The 18802-nt window shown below is 39.9% G+C and overlaps 1 protein-coding gene across 2 annotated transcripts in view; it reads right to left on the bottom strand.

The window, feature by feature from the left end:
* The window catches only part of IL2RA (interleukin 2 receptor subunit alpha), a 52777-nt gene that overhangs the window by 14159 nt on the left and 19816 nt on the right, over positions 1–18802 (bottom strand). For both annotated transcript variants that reach the window (XM_025853527.2, XM_025853526.2), the window contains exon 2: positions 7428–7610. In XM_025853527.2, the coding sequence (XP_025709312.1) occupies positions 7428–7610 (183 nt within the window). The remainder of the gene's footprint in view (positions 1–7427; positions 7611–18802) is intronic.

The following is an 18802-nucleotide window of genomic DNA, read 5'->3' as shown; positions in this document are numbered from 1 at the left end:
TTCATTAGTTTTTCAAAGTTAATTTTTTTAACTTTTTTTTATTTTTCTTTTTCCCTTTTTCAAACAACATCTTATCAATCCCTTTTAAAAAAAACATTTTTTATTTTTCATTTTTAGAGTCATATTTTTATCCCTTCATAGTACTTACCCTTATTTTTGGCATATATATATAAGTTGTTCTCTCTTTAATATTTTGAGATACAATTTTTTCTAACAGATCAAAATATATCCTAAGTCACTAGTGTATGGCTTTGTTCTAGTCTCCTGCCTGATCACATTCTCTCCCTTTTTTTTTCTTTTTTTTCTTTTTTCTTTTTCTTTTTAAATCTTCCTTCTTTTTAAAACCAACTTCTTATCTTATCAATTCCTTTTATAAAATCTTTTATAATTTTCATCTTTACAGTCATCTGCCATCCCTTCATTGTAACAACCCTTATTTTGTACATATATAAGTCTTTCTTCCTTTAAAATTTTAGCAGGCAATTTCTTCTAACAGACCAAAATATGCCCAAAAGCTAGTGTGGGCCACTGATCTATGCACTAGCCTGATCATATTTGATCATATTCTGCTTTTTTTTTTGTTTTGTTCTGTTTTTGTTTGTTTTTATCTTTTTCTTTTTCCTTTTATTTTTTTTCTCTTCTTTCTTTCCCTTTCTTGTCCCCTGGTTTCAGGTCTTTTCTGATTTGCATAGAGTATATTTGCTGGAGACGTTGTTAACCTGTTAGCATTCTGTTCTCTCATTCATCTGTTCTCCTCTGGACAAAATGACAAGATGACAAAAATCACCTCAGCAAAAAGAACAAGAAGTAGTACCGTCTGCCAGGGACCTACGCAATACTGACATTAGTACGATGTCGGACCTAGAGTTCAGAATCATGACTTTAAAGATACTAGCTGGGCTTGAAAAAAGTGTGGAAGTTATTAGAGAAACACTTCCTGGAGAAATAAAAGAACTAAAATCTAACCAAGTCGAAATCAAAAAGGCTATTAATGAGGTGCAATAAAAAATGGGGGCACTAACTGCTAGGATAAATGAGGCAGAAGAAAGAATCAGCGATATAGAAGACCAAATGATAGAAAATAAAGAGGCTGAGAAATAGAGAGAGAAACAACGACAGGATCACGAGGGCAGAATGCGAGAGATGAGCGATATGATAAGACGAAACAACATTAGAATAATTGGGATCCCAGAAGAAGAAGAAAGAGAGAGGGGTAGAAGGTATATTGGAGCAAATAATAGCAAAGAACTTCCCTAATGTGGGGAAGAAAACAGGCATCAAAATCCAGGAGGCACAGAGAACCCCTCTCAAAATCAATAAAAATAGGTCAACACCCCGACATCTACTAGTAAAATTTACGAGTCTCAGAGACAAAGAGAAAATCCTGAAAGCAGCTCGGGAGAAGAGATATGTAACCTACAATGGTAGAAACATTAGATTGGCAACAGACCTATCCACAGAGACCTGGCAGGCCAGAAAGGACTGGCATGGTATCTTCAGAGCACTAAATGAGAAAAATATGCAGCCAAAAATACTATATCCAGCTAGGCTATCATTGAAAATAGAAGGAGAGATAAAAAGCTTCCAGGACAAACAAAAACTAAAGGAATTTGCAAACACAAAACCAGCCCTACAAGAAATATTGAAAGAGGTCCTCTAAGCAAAAAGAGAGCCTAAAAGCAGCATAGATCAGAAAGGAGCACAGGCAATATACAGTAACAGTCACCTTACAGGCAGTACAATGGCACTAAATTCACACCTTTCAATTGTTACCCTGAATGTAAATGGGCTGATGCCCCAATCAAAACACACAGGCTATCAGATTGGATTAAAAAACAAGACCCATTGTTATGCTGTCTGCAAGAGACTCATTTTAGACCCAAACACACCCCGAGATTGAAAGTGAGGGGGTGGAAAACCATTTACCATGCTAACGGACACCAAAAGAAAGCTGGGGTGGCAATTCTTATATCAGACAAATTAGATTTGAAAACAAAGACTGTAATAAGAGATGAAGAAGGACACTATATCCTACTTAAAGGGTCTATCCAACAAGAAGATCTAACAATTCTAAATATCTATGCCCCTAACATGGGAGCAGCCAATTATATCAGGCAATTAATAACAAAAGCAAAGAAACACATTGACAACAATACAATAATAGTGGGGGACTTTAACCCCCCCTCACTGAAATGGACAGATCATCTAAGCAAAAGATCAAAAAGGAAATAAAGACTTTAAATGAAACACTGGAACAAATGGACTTTACAGACATATTCAGAACATTCCATCCCAAAGCAACGGAATACACATTCTTCTCTAGTGCCCATGGAACATTCTCCAGAATTGATCACATCCTAGGTCACAAATCAGGTCTCAACCGGTACCAAAAGATTGGGATTATCCCCTGCATATTTTCAGACCACAATGCTTTGAAACTAGAACTAAATCACAAGAGGAAAGTTGGAAAGAACTCAAATACATGGAGGCTAAAGAGCATCCTACTAAAGAATGAATGGGTCAACCAGGAAATTAAAGAAGAATTAAAACAATTCATGGAAACCAATGAAAATGAAAACACAACTGTTCAAAATCTTTGGGATACAGCAAAGGCAGTCCTGAGAGGAAAGTATATAGCAATATAAGCCTTTCTCAAGAAACAAGAAAGGTCTCAAATACACAACCTAACCCTACACCTAAAGGAGCTGGAGAAAGAACAGCAAATAAAGCCTAAACCCAGCAGGAGAAGAGAAATAATAAAGATCAGAGCAGAAATCAATGAAATAGAAACCAAAAGAAGAGTAGAACAGATCCACGAAACTAGGAGCTGGTTCTTTGCAAGAATTAACAAGATTGATAAACCCCTGGCCAGACTTATCAAAACAAAAAGAGAAATGACCCAAATCAGCAAAATCATGAATGAAAGAGGAGAGATCACAACCAACACCAAAGAAATACAAACAATTATAAGAACATATTATGAGCCACTCTATGCCAGCAAATTAGATAACCTGGAAGAAATGGGTGCATTCCTAGAGATGTATCAACTACCAAAATTGAACCAGGAAGAAATGGAAACCCTGAACAGACCTATAACCACTAAGGAAATTGAAGCAGTCATCAAAAATCTCCGAAGAAACAAGAGTCCAGGGCCAGATGGCTTCCCAGGGGAATTCTATCAGACATTTGAAGAAGAATTAATACCTATTCTCCTGAAACCTTTCCAAAAAATAGAAATGGAAGGAAAACTTCCAAACTCATTTTATGAGGCCACCATTACCTTGATCCCAAAACCAGACAAAGACCCCATGAAAAAGGAGAATTACAGACCAATATCCTTGATGAACATGGATGCAAAAATTCTCACCAAAATACTAGCCAATAGGATCCAACAGTACATTAAAAGGATTATTCACCATGACCAAGTGGGATTTATCCCTGGGCTGCAAGGCTGGTTCAACATCCGCAAATCAATCAACGTGATACAATACATTAACAAAAGAAAGAACAAGAATCATATGATCCTCTCAATAGATGCAGAAAAAGCATTTGACAAAGTACAGCATCCTTTCTTGATCAAAACTCTTCAGAGTATAGGGATAGAGGGTACATACCTCAATATCATAAAAGCCATCTATGAAAAACCTACAGCGAATATCATTCTCAATGGGGAAAAGCTGAGAGCTTTTCCCCTGAGGTCAGGAACGCGGCAGGGATGTCCACTCTCACCACTGCTATTCAACCTAGTATTAGAAGTCCTAGCCACAGCAATCAGACAACAAAAAGAAATCAAAGGCATCCAAATCGGCAAAGAGGAAGTCAAACTCTCACTCTTTGCAGATGATAGGATACTGTATGTGGAAAACACAAAGGACTCCACCCCAAAACTGCTAGAACTCATACAGGAATTCAGTCAAGTGGCAGGATATAAAATCAATGCACAGAAATCAGTGGCATTCCTATACACCAACAAGACAGAAGAGAGACAAATCAAGGAGTTGATCCCATTTACAATTGCACCCAAAACCATAAGATACCTAGGAATAAATTTAACCAAAGAGGCAAAGGATCTGTACTCAGAAAACTATAAAATACTCATGAAAGAAATTGAAGAAGACACAAAGAAATGGAAAAACGTTCCATGCTCATGGATTGGAAGAACAAACATTGTGAAGATGTCAGTGCTACCTAGAGCAATCTACACATTCAATGCAATCTCCATCAAAATGCCATCCACCTTTTTCAAAGAAATGGAACAAATAATCCTAAAATTTGTATGGAACCAGAAGAGACCCCGAATAGCCAGAGGAATCTTGACAAAGCAAAGCAAAGCTGGTGGCATCACAATTCTGGACTTCCAGCTCTATTACAAAGCTGTCATCATCAAGACAGGATGGTACTGGCACAAAAACAGACACATAGATCAATGGAACAGAATAGAGAGCCCAGAAATGGACCCTCAACTCTATGGTCAACTCATCTTTTTTTATTTTTTTATTTTTTAAAGATTTTATTTATTTATTTGAGAGAGAGAGAATGAGAGATAGAGAGCATGAAAGGGAAGTGGGCCAGAGGGAGAAGCAAGCTCCCCGCTGAGCAGGGAGCCCGATGTGGGACTCGATCCCGGCACTCCAGGATCATGACCTGAGCCGAAGGCAGTCGCTTAACCAACTGAGCCACCCAGGCGCCCTGGTCAACTCATCTTTGACAATGCAGGAAAGAATGTCCAATGGAAAAAAGACAGTCTCTTCAACAAATGGTGTTGGGAAAATTGGACAGCCACATGCAGAAGAATGAAACCGGACCGTTTCCTTACACCACACACAAAAATAGACTCCAAACGGTTGAAAGACCTAAACGTGAGACAGGAGTCCATCAAAATCCTAAAGGAGAACACAGGCAGCAACCTCTTCGACCTCAGCCACAGCAACTTCTTCCTAGAAACATCGCCACAGGCAAGGGAAGCCAGGGCAAAAATGAACTACTAGGATTTCATCAAGATAAAAAGCTTTTGCACAGCAAAAGAAACAGTCCACAAAACCAAAAGACAACCGACAGAATGGGAGAAAATATTTGCAAATGACATATCAGATAAAGGGCTAGTATCCAAAATCTATAAAGAACTTATCAAACTCACCACCCAAAGAACAAATAATCCAATCAAGAAATGGGCGGAAGACATAAACAGACATTTTTCCAAAGAAGACATCCAAATGGCCAACAGACACATGAAAAAGTGCTCAACATCGCTCGTTATCAGGGAAATCCAAATCAAAACCTCCATGAGATACCACCTCACACCCGTCAGAATGGCTAAAATTAACAAGTCAGGAAACGACAGATGTTGGCGGGGATGTGGAGAAAGGGGAACCCTCCTACACTGTTGGTGGGAATGCAAGCTGGTGCAACCACTCTGGAAAACAGTATGGAGGTTCCTCAAACAGTTGAAAATAGAGCTACCATCTGATCCAGCAATTGCACTACTGGGTATTTACCCCAAAGATACAAATGTAGGGATCCGAAGGGGTACGTGCACCCCAATGTTTAGAGCAGCAATATCCACAATAGCCAAACTGTGGAAAGAGCCAAGATGTCCATCGAGAGATGAATGGATAAAGAAGAGGTGGTATATATACACAATGGAATATTATGCAGCCATCAAAAGGAATGAGATCTTGCCATTTGCAACGACGTGGATGGAAGTGGAGGGTGTTATGCTGAGTGAAATAATTCAATCAGAGAAAGACATGTATCATATGACCTCACTGATATGAGGAATTCTTAATCTCAGGAAACAAACTGAGGGTTGCTGGAGTGGTGGGGGGTGGGAAGGATGGGGCGGCTGGGTGATAGACATTGGGGAGGGTATGTGCTATGGTGAGCGCTGTGAATTGTACAAGACTGTTGAATCACGGATCTGTACTTCTGAAACAATGCAATATATGTTAAGAAAAAAAAAAAAGAAGATAGCAGGAGGGGAAGAATGAAGGGGAGTAAGTCAGAGAGGGAGATGAACCATGAGAGATGATGGACTCTGAAAAACAAACTGAGGGTTCTAGAGGGGAGGGGGGTGGGGGGATAGGTTAGCCTGGTAATGGGTATTAAAGAGGGCACGTTCTGCGTGGAGCACTGGGTGTTAAGCACAAACAATATATCATGGATCACTACATCAACAACTAATGATGTAATGTATGGTGATTTACATAACAATAAAAATTATTAAAAAATAAATATATAAAGGGACAAATGGACGCCCCCATTTTTCACCACGTTCTAGAGTCACAGAGTGGACAAAAGACCTGGTAGAGAAATCGGGCTTGTGAGAGAGCTTTCAGGATTCAAAGAACATGCAATAGCAAAATCAGCTCAACTTAGGTTTAGAAAGTCCCTCGGGGGTCATTCCCTCCACATTCCACTCCAGGAGGGTGACCTGCCTACAGTCTCCGAGCGAGCAGTTCTGCCTTCTCTGCTCGCCCTCGCCAGCAGCCATGAGGTTCAGGACCCTTAGTCCACTGCTGATTCCCATCACATCTGGCAATGAGGGCCACAGGCTCTCAAGCCAGGTTAAAAAAGCCAGAAATAAAGACATTCGAAGGGAACAGCCTCCTCTTCCTCTCTGCTTCCCCAGTGTAGATCTGGGGTCTCGCCCACACACCAGCCTGACCTGCCTTTGGACTTGATATTCTCCTTGCTCCCCCAGTGCAGCCAGGGTCTTGCAGGACTGGAACGAGGGGACAGTGGGGTCTTTGGGGGAATTTATTTCTCACACTCTGGAATGCCAGTTCCTGACACTGGGCCGGGAAGACCCTGGACTGACAGTCCTTTCTACCTGACCATGTATTTGCCCTCTGAAGAAATGCCCAAAAGACCCCATGGCAGTCACACTGAAAATTTCTGTAATAGGGGCGCCTCAGTGGCTCAGTCGGTGAAGCGTCTGCCTTTGGCTCAGGTCATGATCCCAGGGTCCTGGGATCGAGCCCCGCATCGGGCTCCCTGCTCAGCAGGGAGCCTGCTTCTCCCTCTGCCCCTCACCCCGCTCGTGCTCTCTCATGCTTGCTCTCTCTCTCAAATAAATAAAATCTTTTTCAAAAAATTCTGTAATAGATAAGACTCTCTGACTCAGTAGCATGAGCTTCTCTTCCCTTTTTTTTTTAACTCTCATCGGGGAAGGAAATGCCTCGCCCACTGCCTCCACTTTTCTACCCAGAGCTTCTTCCTTAGGATTGCGGAGATGGACACTGAAGAGGAGAGGGCACGGAGGCATCCTGGGGAGCTGTTGGGAATTCACACTGCCATGTTGCTGGGGGTGGAGCTAGCATAGGTCAGTGGCACCAGTCAGCATATGGGTGGCATGAGGTGTGAGCTTCTGTTTCCCTCTTTGCTAGAGTTCTTCTCTTTCCCTTGGTGTCACAAAAGGAAACACTTACATGTACTTATGCATTGGCATTTGTTTTCCCAGGAAGCGTGGCTAGAGTTTCCTGCACAACGCATGAAGTTGCTTAGTCTGCGGAAGCCTCTCTCACATCCGCAGTTTAACATTGTGCCCGTCTTGTATTCGAGAGCTTTGTATGTGGCATGCTTGAGGTTTGGCGGGTTATCATCACAAAGGTCTGCAAAGAAAGAGAGGCGGGTTAGGAGTTCAGGAGGTTCCACTCTCACACTCACATACTTAACCCTGTGACGATTTCGTCACGCATTTCTTCACTTTCTTTAAAGGATTTATGGGTGCCTCCACCTCTTCCCAGAAAGAAATGAAGGCTGTCGCCACCATCCTTTAGAAACCTTTGCCTGGTGATGGGTATTAAAGAGGGCACATTCTGCGTGGAGCACTGGGTGTTATGCACAAGCAATGAATCATGGAACACTACATCAAAAACTAATGATGTAATGTATGGTGATTAACATAACAATAAAAAATTATAAAAAAAAAGAAACCTTTGTAACAGAGACAGTTCAATCTTTGACTTCAACCAAGTTCCTCACCAGATTACAATTTATTTCAAACTAAATGAATGGAAATGAATGAGGTTTTATTCTGAATATGCCTCATGCTGAACAAATATAGAAAGAGAGAAGAGGACTAGAAGATATAAGGAAAGGAAGGGAGGAAAGCCATGTAAATTTAATTGAGGGACATGTGTCGGCGAGAAATACTTTTAAGGAAATAAGAATTGTCAGAATTTCTATATTAATGATTCTGTACCACCTCTTTTCTTTTCCTTTCCTTTCCCTTCCTTTCCCTTTTCCTTTCCTTTTCCTTTTGAGAAATATATGTAAAGTGCTCCACCCAAAGCCTGGCGAGTAGGAAATGTGTATTTTTCACCCACCTACACACCGCTGAGCTTACCGAATTCCTTCTCATACTACAAAAACTTGACCCTTTCTCAGCTCCCTTCAAAAATAGACGCTGGTTTCCCACCAAGGACACCTGAAATAGTGGCCAAATGCCCAAGTATTAAGGAAATAAAGGGCACTGCTCTAATCAGAAAAATGGCTCCATTGCATATCTTGCAAAAAGTCCTGCTTCGAGAGAGTAGATTTTTAGGGAAAAGCCACAGGCTGGATAAGGAAAGTGTCTAGGAAGGGTCACAGGAAACAGGAAAAGGTGAGGAAGCACTGACAGCCCTCCCTCCACCAGCACAGGCACCGGATCCAGCTGGTTGCTGCACTCATTGCTGGCAGAGGACAGTCCAGCGATTGCTTATTAATCATCACTCCATTGGAGTGAGACTTCTCTTTGCCCTTACGCTGTGCCCAGCATCTTGCCGTGCTGAAGACCACCCTTGTCCAAGACTCAGGATACTCCTGATCTCCTGAATCACGGAAGATGAGGTGAGTGTGGACAGCTCGCCCCACCTCTCACCAAGAAGGGTCTAAATGGAAACAATTTGAACGGCTCGAAGGGCCAGTGATTGTGAAGGGACATGTAACATATACACTGAATAAATACTGGTAATCATAATAATCATCATATTAAAGCAAGAAAGGTAACACGGTGGAAAGGGGAGAAAAATGGACTTCTAGATCCTAGCTCTTGCAGCTTACTAGCTACATAGTGTCATTGCTTTTACTTATCTAAGGCTTGGCCACTTTTTCCGTAAACTGGGTATTATAATCATCGTCATCATTTTACTGTTTGTTTTATTTATTTATTTTTATTTTTTTTATGATTTTATTTATTTATTTATTTATTTATTTATTTATTTATTTGACAGACAGAGAGAGCACAAGCAGGGGGAGTGGCAGGCAGAGGGAGAAGGAGAAGCAGGCTCCCCACGGAGCAGGGAGCCCGATGCGGGGCTCAATCCCAGGACCCTGGAATCATGACCTGAGCCGAAGGCAGATGCCCAACCGACTGAGCCACCCAGGCGCCCCTTACTCTTTGTTTTAAAGATTGCATGAAATAACATACAAAGGTAACTTGCAGAGCGCCCCGTACATAATAGACATAGAATAGATGCCAGTTCTTCGTCCTTCCTTTTTTCCTCTGTCCAGGAAAGGAGAATGGTAATTCAGATAGAGGCGGGGCTGAAGTTTACCTTAACTCTATCTCCTGCAAGAGGTCATCTCTCTCTACAGCCCATATCCTCAATACCATTCACTGATACTTGTTGTACATCCATACCAACCTATGTTTTGAGTATCAGAAGGTAAATCTATTGCTGAAACAAGATATTCATAATAATCCAAAAAACCAATGAAAGAACAAGGCACGGATGTACCCTCTCATCAGCACTTTTCAACACGGTGCTGGAAGTCCTAGCTAATGCAGTTAGAAAAGAAAAGGAAATAAAAGATGTACAGATTGGGGAGGAATAAAACTTTCTTTTGCAGATGACATGATTGTCTACGTAGACAATCTGAAAGAACAGACAAAAACCCTTGTGGTACTAATAAGCAATTTTAGCAGGGTTGCAGGATACAAAGCTAATATACAAAAGTCAATTGCTTTGCTATATACCAGCAAGGACAAATGGAAATTGACCTTAATAACACAATACCATTTCCATTAGCATCACCACAATAAAGTGCTTTCGTATAAATATAACAACATATCTATAAGAACAATATGAGAAAAACTACAATACTCTGACATAAGTAATCAAAGAACTCAATAAATGGAGAGATTTTTCATGTTCATGGATAGGAAGATTCAATATTGTCAATATGTTAATTCTTCCCAACATGATCTATAGATTTAATGCAATCCCAATAAAACTCCCAGTAACTTATTGTGTGGATATCAATTCTGATTCTAAAATGATTCTAAAGTTCGAATGGAGGGGCGAAAAAATCCACAGTAGCCAACACAGTATTGAAGGAGAAGAACAAAGTTGGAGGACTGACACTACCTGACTTCAAGATTTACTATCAAGCTACAGTAATCAAAACACTGTGGTATTGGTGAAAGGATGAACACATAGACCAATGTAGCAGAATAGAGAGTCCAGAAGTAGACCCACATGAATATAGTCACCTGGTGTTGGACAAAGGAGCAAAGACAATACCGTGGAGCAAGGGTAGTCTTTTCAATAAATGGTGCCAGAACAACTGGATATGCACACGCAAAGAAACGGATCTAGACACAGACCTTATGTCCTTCACAAAAATTAACTCAAAATCGATCACAGACCTAAATGTAAAACACAACTATAAAACTCTTAGAAGATAATATAAGAGAAGTCTAGATGACCTTGGATTTGGTGATGACTTTTTAGATGCACCATCCAAAGCACAGTCCATGAAAGAAAGAATTGAGAAGCTGGACCTCATTAAAATAAAAAAATTCTGCTCTCAAAAGACACTGTCAAGGTAGTGAAAACAAGCCACAGACTGAGAGAAAATATTTGCAAAAAATATATCTGCTAAAGGGCTGTTATGTAAAATATACAAAGAAGACTTAAACCTCAACAATAAGAAAATGAACAACCTAGTTTTTAAAACGGGCCAAAGACCTTAACAGCCACCTCACCAAAGAAGATATGTAGATGGCAAATGAGCATATGAAAAGATACTGCACATCGTATGTTATCAGGGAAGTGCAAATAAAACAACAAGGAGATACCACTACACACCTTTAGAATGGCCAAAATCCAGAACACCAAATGCTGGCAAGGATGTGGAGCAACAGAGACCCGCGTGCCTTGCTGGTGGGAATGCAGGATGGTACAGCCACTTTAGAAGAGGGTTTTTACAATTTCTTACAAAACTAAACACACTCTTACTGCGCAATCTAGCAACCACACTTTTTGGTATTTACCCAAAGAGTTGAAAAGTTATGTGTACATAAAAATCTGCCCACAGATGTTTCTAGCAGCTTTATTCATAATTGCCAAAACTTGGAAGCTACATTTAGCTGTCCTTCAGTAGGTGAATGGGTAGGTAAACTCTGGTCCATCCAGACAATAAAATAGTATTCAGTGCTAAAAAGAAGTGAGCTATCAAGCGAAGAAAAGACATGGAAGAAACTTAAGTGCATATTCCTAAGTGAAAGAAGCCAATTTCAAATGCTACATACTGTGTTCTTCCAACTATATGACACTCTGGAATGAACAAAACTATGGAGACGGTAAAAAGATCCTGGCTGCCAGGTGTTAGGGAAGAGGGAGAGATGAGCAGGCAGCATACAAAGGATTTTTGAGGCAGTGAAAATACTCTGTAGGATACTATAATGATGGAAACATGTCATTATGCATTTGCCCAAACCCGTAGAATATGCAACACCAAGTGTGAAGCCTAATGTAAACTGTGGACTCTGGGTGATAATGACGTCACTGTAGGTTCATCAGCTGAAACAAATATACTACCTGGTGGGGGCTGTTGATAATATGATAATGTGGGAGGCTGTGCATGAACGAGGTCAGAAGTATATGAAGAATCTCTGTACCTTTTGTTTGGTTTTGTTGTAAACCGAACATTACTTTAAACCATAAGGTCAATTAAAAACAAAAAACAGCTGATAAGCAATGGCTATTCCCTGAGCTAGATAAAATAATTCAAGGGGGCAAAAATCAATGAGGACTTCTGCCTCTAGCCATGACAGAATTTTGGTACCAAAACTTACCCTGCTGCTGAAAACAACTTTAAAACCAGACAAAATGTGCAAAAAAAAAGTGTTTCCAGGCATTTAGTAACAGACAGTGCAGCACTCTATTATTTGAGAAGAGGGAACCATGAAGTGAACCCCATCATTGCCATGGATTCCTTCACGGCCACTTTCCTGCCAAGTGGCACCAAAGCAGAACCCAAGCAGAGCCATGGTCTCACTGCCTGAGGAGAGAAAAAAATCAGAGTTCTAGGCCGCTGGCATGGCTGGAATTTGGGTACTCCCCAAAACAGACCCACCGTTACAAAGACTAAAACCAAACCTGAAAGACAGGAGGATGCACCAGTAATTGAACTGCCTGTAAGAACAAAATTCAATACCTCTTAAAGGAAGACAACATATTCCAGACCTTCCAAAATGTATAATTCATAATATCCAGCAAGTTCTTAAAAATTCTGGACATGTGAAGAAATAGGAAAATGTGACCCATTTAAAAAAAAAAGGAGTCAGTTGAGACAGACCCTAAAATGACCCAGATTTTGGAATTATCAGACAATTGACTGCCATTTATTTTTATAAAGAAAGTTTCATGGGAACAAACCCACACTCATTCATTTACATTTTGTCTGTGGCTGCTTTTGTGTGGTAAAGGCAGAGTGGAGTGGTTGCAACAGAGACTCGATGGCCTGTGAGCTGAAAATATTTACTCTCTGGCCCTTTAAGAAAAAAATTGTCAACTACCAGTTTCAAGGAAACATGGCCATAATGAGTGAATCAATAGATATCTCAGAAGATAAATGAAAACTATAAGAAAGAACCGAATAAAAATTCTAGAACTTAAAATTATAATATCTGAAATGAGCTTCACCACACCTTGCAGACAGATCAATAGAAGTTATCAAACTGATGAGCACAGAGAAAAAAACTTCAAACAAAAATTTGAATAGACCTTCAGTAACCTGTGGGATAATATCAGATAGCCTATCATATTTAATTGAAGTCCCAAAGCAGTAGGACATTAAGAATGGAGCAGAAAAAATATTTGAAGAAATAATAGCCAAAATGTCTGAAATTTGATGACAAGCGTTGACTTAGAGGTCCAAGATGCTTCAAGAAGTGAATTCCAAGCAGGATAAATATAAAGAAAACCACACCTAGATACATCATAGCCACACTGCTGAAAACTAAAGATAATGGGAACATCTTGAAAGTAGCCAGAGAAAAAGGACACACCACATACAGGGAACAATAGTAAATAATGGCTGACTTTTCAGCAGAAACAGTGGAAGTCAGAAAAAATGGTAGAACATATTCAAAGTTGTAAAAAGAAAAAAAGCCTGCCAACCTGGAATTCTTTCAAAAATCAAGATGAAATTAATATATTTTCAGATAAATGGAAGCTTAAAGAATGTATTACCAGCACACCTGTGTTATAAAAGATAATGCTGAAAGGAAATTCTGCAGGCTATGTGGATAATTATAACAGTTAGAAAAAGATCTACAGGAAAAGAATGGAGTGCTGGTAGATATTTAGGTAAGTAGAAAGATCATCTTTTAATTTCTTTGAACGAGAACTATTTAAAATAAAAATAATAGAGCATGGTGAGTTTTATTGCATATGTCAATGTAAAATGTGTAACAACTACAGTGTAACAGTTGGGGTAAGTGGAATATTTCTATCATAAAGTTCTTAGATGTGGAATGATACGATCCTAAGTCTAAAGAGATCGTGATAGGTTAAGGATGCATACTGGAAAGTTTAGGGAAGTTGCCAAATAACAATACAAAGAATGTGGCTAAAATGGCAATAGAAGACATAAAATAGAGTATTAAAATACTTTTTTGGTTAGCCAAAATTAAGAGAGAACAGGAAGAAGAGAGGAATACAAAACCAAATGGGACACCTGGGAAACAGGGTAGCAGAAGGACAGACTTAAAGCCAACCATGTCAGTAATTGTATGAAACATACACCAAACACATAAATTTAAAGATAGGAACTTTCAGACTGGATAAAACAGCAGGCCCCAACCCTGTACTGTCCCCAAGAGAGCATGCTTCAAATGCAAAGACACTGATAGATTGAAAATAAAATATATAGAGAGATATATTATGCAGAGGTATGCATAAGAAAGCTGATGTGGCTACATTAATATCAGAAAGTAGATTTCAAGGGCGCCTGGGTGGCTCAGTCGTTAAGCGACTGCCTTCGGCTCAGGTCATGATCCTGGAGTCCCGGAATCGAGTCCCGCATCGGGCTCCCTGCTCGGCGGGGAGTCCGCTTCTCCCTCTGATCCTCTCCCCTCTCGTGCTCTCTATCTCATTCTCTCTCTCAAATAAATAAATAAAATCTATAAAAAAAGTCGATTTCAAAATAAATGTTATTCACAGATGACTTGATTGCTTACATAAAATTACTAAGAAATCTGAAAAATAACTCCTATAACTTGGTAAATTTAGCAGTCTTAATATACAAAAATCACTTGTATTTATTTCTATTTACTGGAAGCAACCAGTTAGAAAATTAAAAAATTTAAAAACAATTTCATTTATGATAGCATCAAAAAAATAAAATACTCATTAATAAATTTACAAAAAGCTTGCAAGACTCCTGAACTGAAAACTCTGAAACATTGCCAACATAAATTAACTACATAAATGGAGAAATGTACAATGTTTATGGATTGGAAGATTCATTCTTTGAAAAAAGACATCAGTTCACCTTAGGTTGATCAACAAATTCAATGCAATTACAATTTAAAAAAATCCAATACACTTTTTGGTAGAAATTTGGCAAGTTGATTCTAAAACCTCTTTGGAAACACAACAGACCTAGAATTTCTAAGGCTATCTTAAAAAGAATGTACAATTTTGGAGAATTCACATCATCTGATACCAAGACTTCCTATAAAGCTGCAGTAACCAAGACAGTTTAAACTGGTAGAAGGATAGACAAATAGAGTAATGGAACAGAATAGAAAGGCCAGAAATAGACTCACACGTGTACGTTCAGTTAACTGTTTTATAAATATGCCATGGCAGTTCAATGAGGGCAGGAAAATCTTCTCAACAAATGCTCTGGAACAAATGGATAAATTTATGGGGAAAAAAAGAACCTTACTTCACATACAGAAATTAATTTTATTATGTATCTGAACATAAAAAAATTCCATACCCTAGATTTATCCATGATAGGTATACACATACAAGTTAAAATTATTAAGCTTCTAAGGGCCAATGAAGGCAAATAGCTTTGCAAACTAGGGATAGGCCGAGATCTCCTAGAGAGGACCCAAAACGTACCAACTGTAAAAGATAAGTAAATCAAAAACTTCTGGTCATCCCAAGACATTGAGAATATGAAAAAATAAGTGATAGACTGGGTGCATATGTTTGCAACACGCACCTGTGACAAAAAGACTTGTGTCCACATTATCTAAAGAACTACAAATCAATCCTAAAAGGCAAACAACCCAATAAACAGATGGGCAAAGACTTGAACAAGTCACTCCTCCAAAGAAGACAGATGATTATCCATAAGCACTTGAAAGGATGCTCCACATCCGTCGACGTCAAAAAAAGCAAATTGGAAACCACCAGGGGATATTCCATCAGAACAGGTAATATACGTAAGACTAACAACAACAAAAGCAGGAGAGGAGGTGGAAATACCAGAACTCTCTTACACGACCAGTGGGAGTGTAAAATGATACCATTCCTCAGAAAGCTGAGAGTTGTTTTTGTTTTTTTAGGGAAGTTGACTATCTATCTACCCATCCTAGGATCCAGCCATTCCACTCCAAGGTATTTATCTAAGAAGGGTGAAAGCATATGTTCACAAGAAGACACACAAAATATTTATAGTGGCTTTAAATACTCTCAAAAATATTGTATTGAACAAAAGAAGACATACACAAAATCATACATACTGTTTGATTCCATTTGTTGGAAGTTCGAGAAAAGACAGAACAAGTATACAGAAAGAAATCAGAGGTTGCTTGTGGCTCGTGGGACTGGCTGGAAGAAGGCAGGTGATGGAAATGTTGATTATATGGGTGTACTTGTTTGAAAACTCATCAAGTTGTACACTTGCACTGTAATTTTGCTTCAGGAAAATCAGTAAGAAGTATACTTAGCAACTCTTGTAATTATTCATTAGCACAAATAATCAAGGATTGACCTCAGATGCATTTGGAATCTGATAACTTATTCACAAACCAAGAACATTTCTAAACACCTAAATCTTTTTTAAGGCAAATTGCCTTTGAGGCAACTTTGTGTCCTTAAAAACTGTTGAATTACACGACGATATGCTTTTCTAAATAAGACCATGGAAATTCCCAGAGTCATTACAAATTAGCTTGAATATCTCAGGATAGTCATCATGTGGGGACGAGGGGAATTCCAGAAGTTCTTTCTCCCACAGATTGCATTTTCATAAAAGCATCTTTCCTGGAATTTAGAAACACTGAAACTTCTCTGGTCTACACAAGAACAGGTAGGGCGCCTGGGTGGCTCAGTTGGTTAAGCGACTGCCTTCGGCTCAGGTCATGATCCCGGAGTCCCCGGATCGGGTCCCGCATCGGGCTCCCTGCTCGGCGGGGAGTCTGCTTCTCCCTCTGACCCTCTTCCCTCCCGTGTTCTCTATCTCTCATTCTCTCTCTCTCAGATAAATAAATAAAATCTTAAAAACAAACAAACAAACAGGTAAAGAGCTTGGCTATAATCCTTTCCCTGGAATGCCTTGCCAAGGGTGTTCCAGATAGCATCTGCAGAAATGGGAGGTACAAGAGTATGGGAAAGGTAGCCCTGAAACGTGCCTTTTTCTTAATCTAACAGGAGTAAGTCTGGATATTTTTAGCCCTCCTAGGTATCATAAAAAACAAAACAAAACAACAACAACACAACCAAAACCAAAAACAAAACAACAAAACCCCAGCAGTCCAACACCTGGGGCAAAAAAAGAGAAGAATCAAAACCACTGTCTATTCTAAAGTCTTGCACAGGAGTAACGAAGAATTCCACATACGTGACTCAGCAAAATGTCTTTAAATACTTTTCCCCTGTATTATCACTTACAAAACTTCTTCCCACACAGCATGGCAGCCACATCCATTCACTAGGTTTACTCACTAAAAATTCTGAATATTCTTCCTTGAAATTCAGCCAACAGGGGCTTTTCTCTTTCCAGATCCATTTCTTGCTTCTATCAGTGGCTCTGACTTTTTAAAAGAAATTGTTCTATGCTCTCAGTTCTACTCATTCTCCTGGCTCACACCACAAGTGGGCCCGGAAGCTCAGGAAACAAACACAAATTTTCTTTTCTTTTCTTTTCTTTTCTTTTTTCTTTTCTTGTTTTCCCTTTTTTTTTTCTTTTCTTTTCTCTCTCCTCTCCTTTTCTTTCTTTTTTTTCCCCAGCATTTTCTTTAGAAGGTGGGTAGGGAAAGTTTCCTCTCTGTAATTTTTCAGTATTGGTCTAATTCTGGATTTAGATATCATTTTCTCTTCTGAGAGTAAAGTGTCTATTTTCTGTGAAGTGGAGGAAAATTTCAGATTCCTAACTTGGCATTGGATGGTATCAGCAAATGCTCAGAGCCTGAAAAATGGGGCTCCGAGGTCGGGAGTCCTACCGTAGGCTCAGAGGTATAATATTCCTGTGGCCTTGCCTTTTAGCTCTTGTACCTTTTATGTGGGCAGAGGGGAAAAGAGACAGACCACGCCTGTTATTAATCCTGAAAATCCCAAGGGCTTTGTCGTGTACTAAGCGGGAGTTAAATTAAGCTTTTCTGACCTTGAAAGTGTTTCACATCTTGTTTTGGAGTTTTGCTCTGAATGGTAATTTGAAAGACACAGGCGGGATCCCACGTGTTTCACCTCTTTCTCACACTTCACCTTCGTCACTGTTCCTGCAGCGCAGTCATGGGGCACCTTCCCTTGGGATATGTGCAGGTTTGTTGCCTCCGGGAATTTCCTACTCAACTCAAGTGCAACCCCCCTTGGGTGCTTTTGGCTTCTTCAGCTGACCTTAGTGACGGTAACTAGAGCCACCTTCCTGTGGAGCATATCGCCAAACAGGTCTGGGGAGAAGGGTGGGTGAGGATGAGGAACCCTGGGACACTCTTCTCTTTTCACTGTTGTTTGGTTTGGTTTTTGTTTTCCCTCCAATCGATGGCTGGAGGCTCAACGTCCCCATCTCACCATGCCCCTGCTAGGCGGGGAAAGATGAGGTATTTGTAGTTCTCGCGTCGTGGAAGACAGGAATGACAACCAAGGACGCACAGCAACAGGTGTAGAAGTTCAAACCAGCTTTTCTGTCTCTCAGGCATCTGTTCTCTCCCATCAGCTACGCACCACTGTTCCCGGGAGCACACCTACGCAGCCTCTACTGCTTGGGTTTCAAATAAAAGCTGATAAACTTGGTGAAATGAGGTACTTTCTTCCTGTCAGGGGCCCCGTCACACAGTGAGAAGGATAGGAGCGAGAGGTGCAGACCAGGGGTTCCTAACTGGATTTGGAATCCTACACCCTCTTTATTTCCCTTCTCCACATGCCCTCAGCTCTACTCCCCCAATATAAAGCTACTCCTTTATCTTTTACCCTTTTGTTTTTGAAAGGGGAATAGTACTAAAATGAGTTTTCCGCTGATATTTTTGTGTCCCTCGAGTGAACCAGAAATACGAACACTTTAGGTCATTTGATCTGAGAGAACGACGTCTAAGGTGGAGTCTCTGCAAACAGTGGGACTGTGCTTGTGTTGT

The sequence above is a fragment of the Callorhinus ursinus genome, unplaced genomic scaffold (genome assembly GCF_003265705.2).
Source record: "Callorhinus ursinus isolate GAN/ISIS: 27379988/994484 unplaced genomic scaffold, GSC_fseal_2.0 scaffold36, whole genome shotgun sequence".
NCBI classification, from domain to species: Eukaryota; Metazoa; Chordata; class Mammalia; order Carnivora; family Otariidae; genus Callorhinus; species Callorhinus ursinus.
The sequence above is the reverse complement of the archived record's forward strand: the minus strand, read 5'-3'. Positions and strand labels throughout refer to the sequence as shown.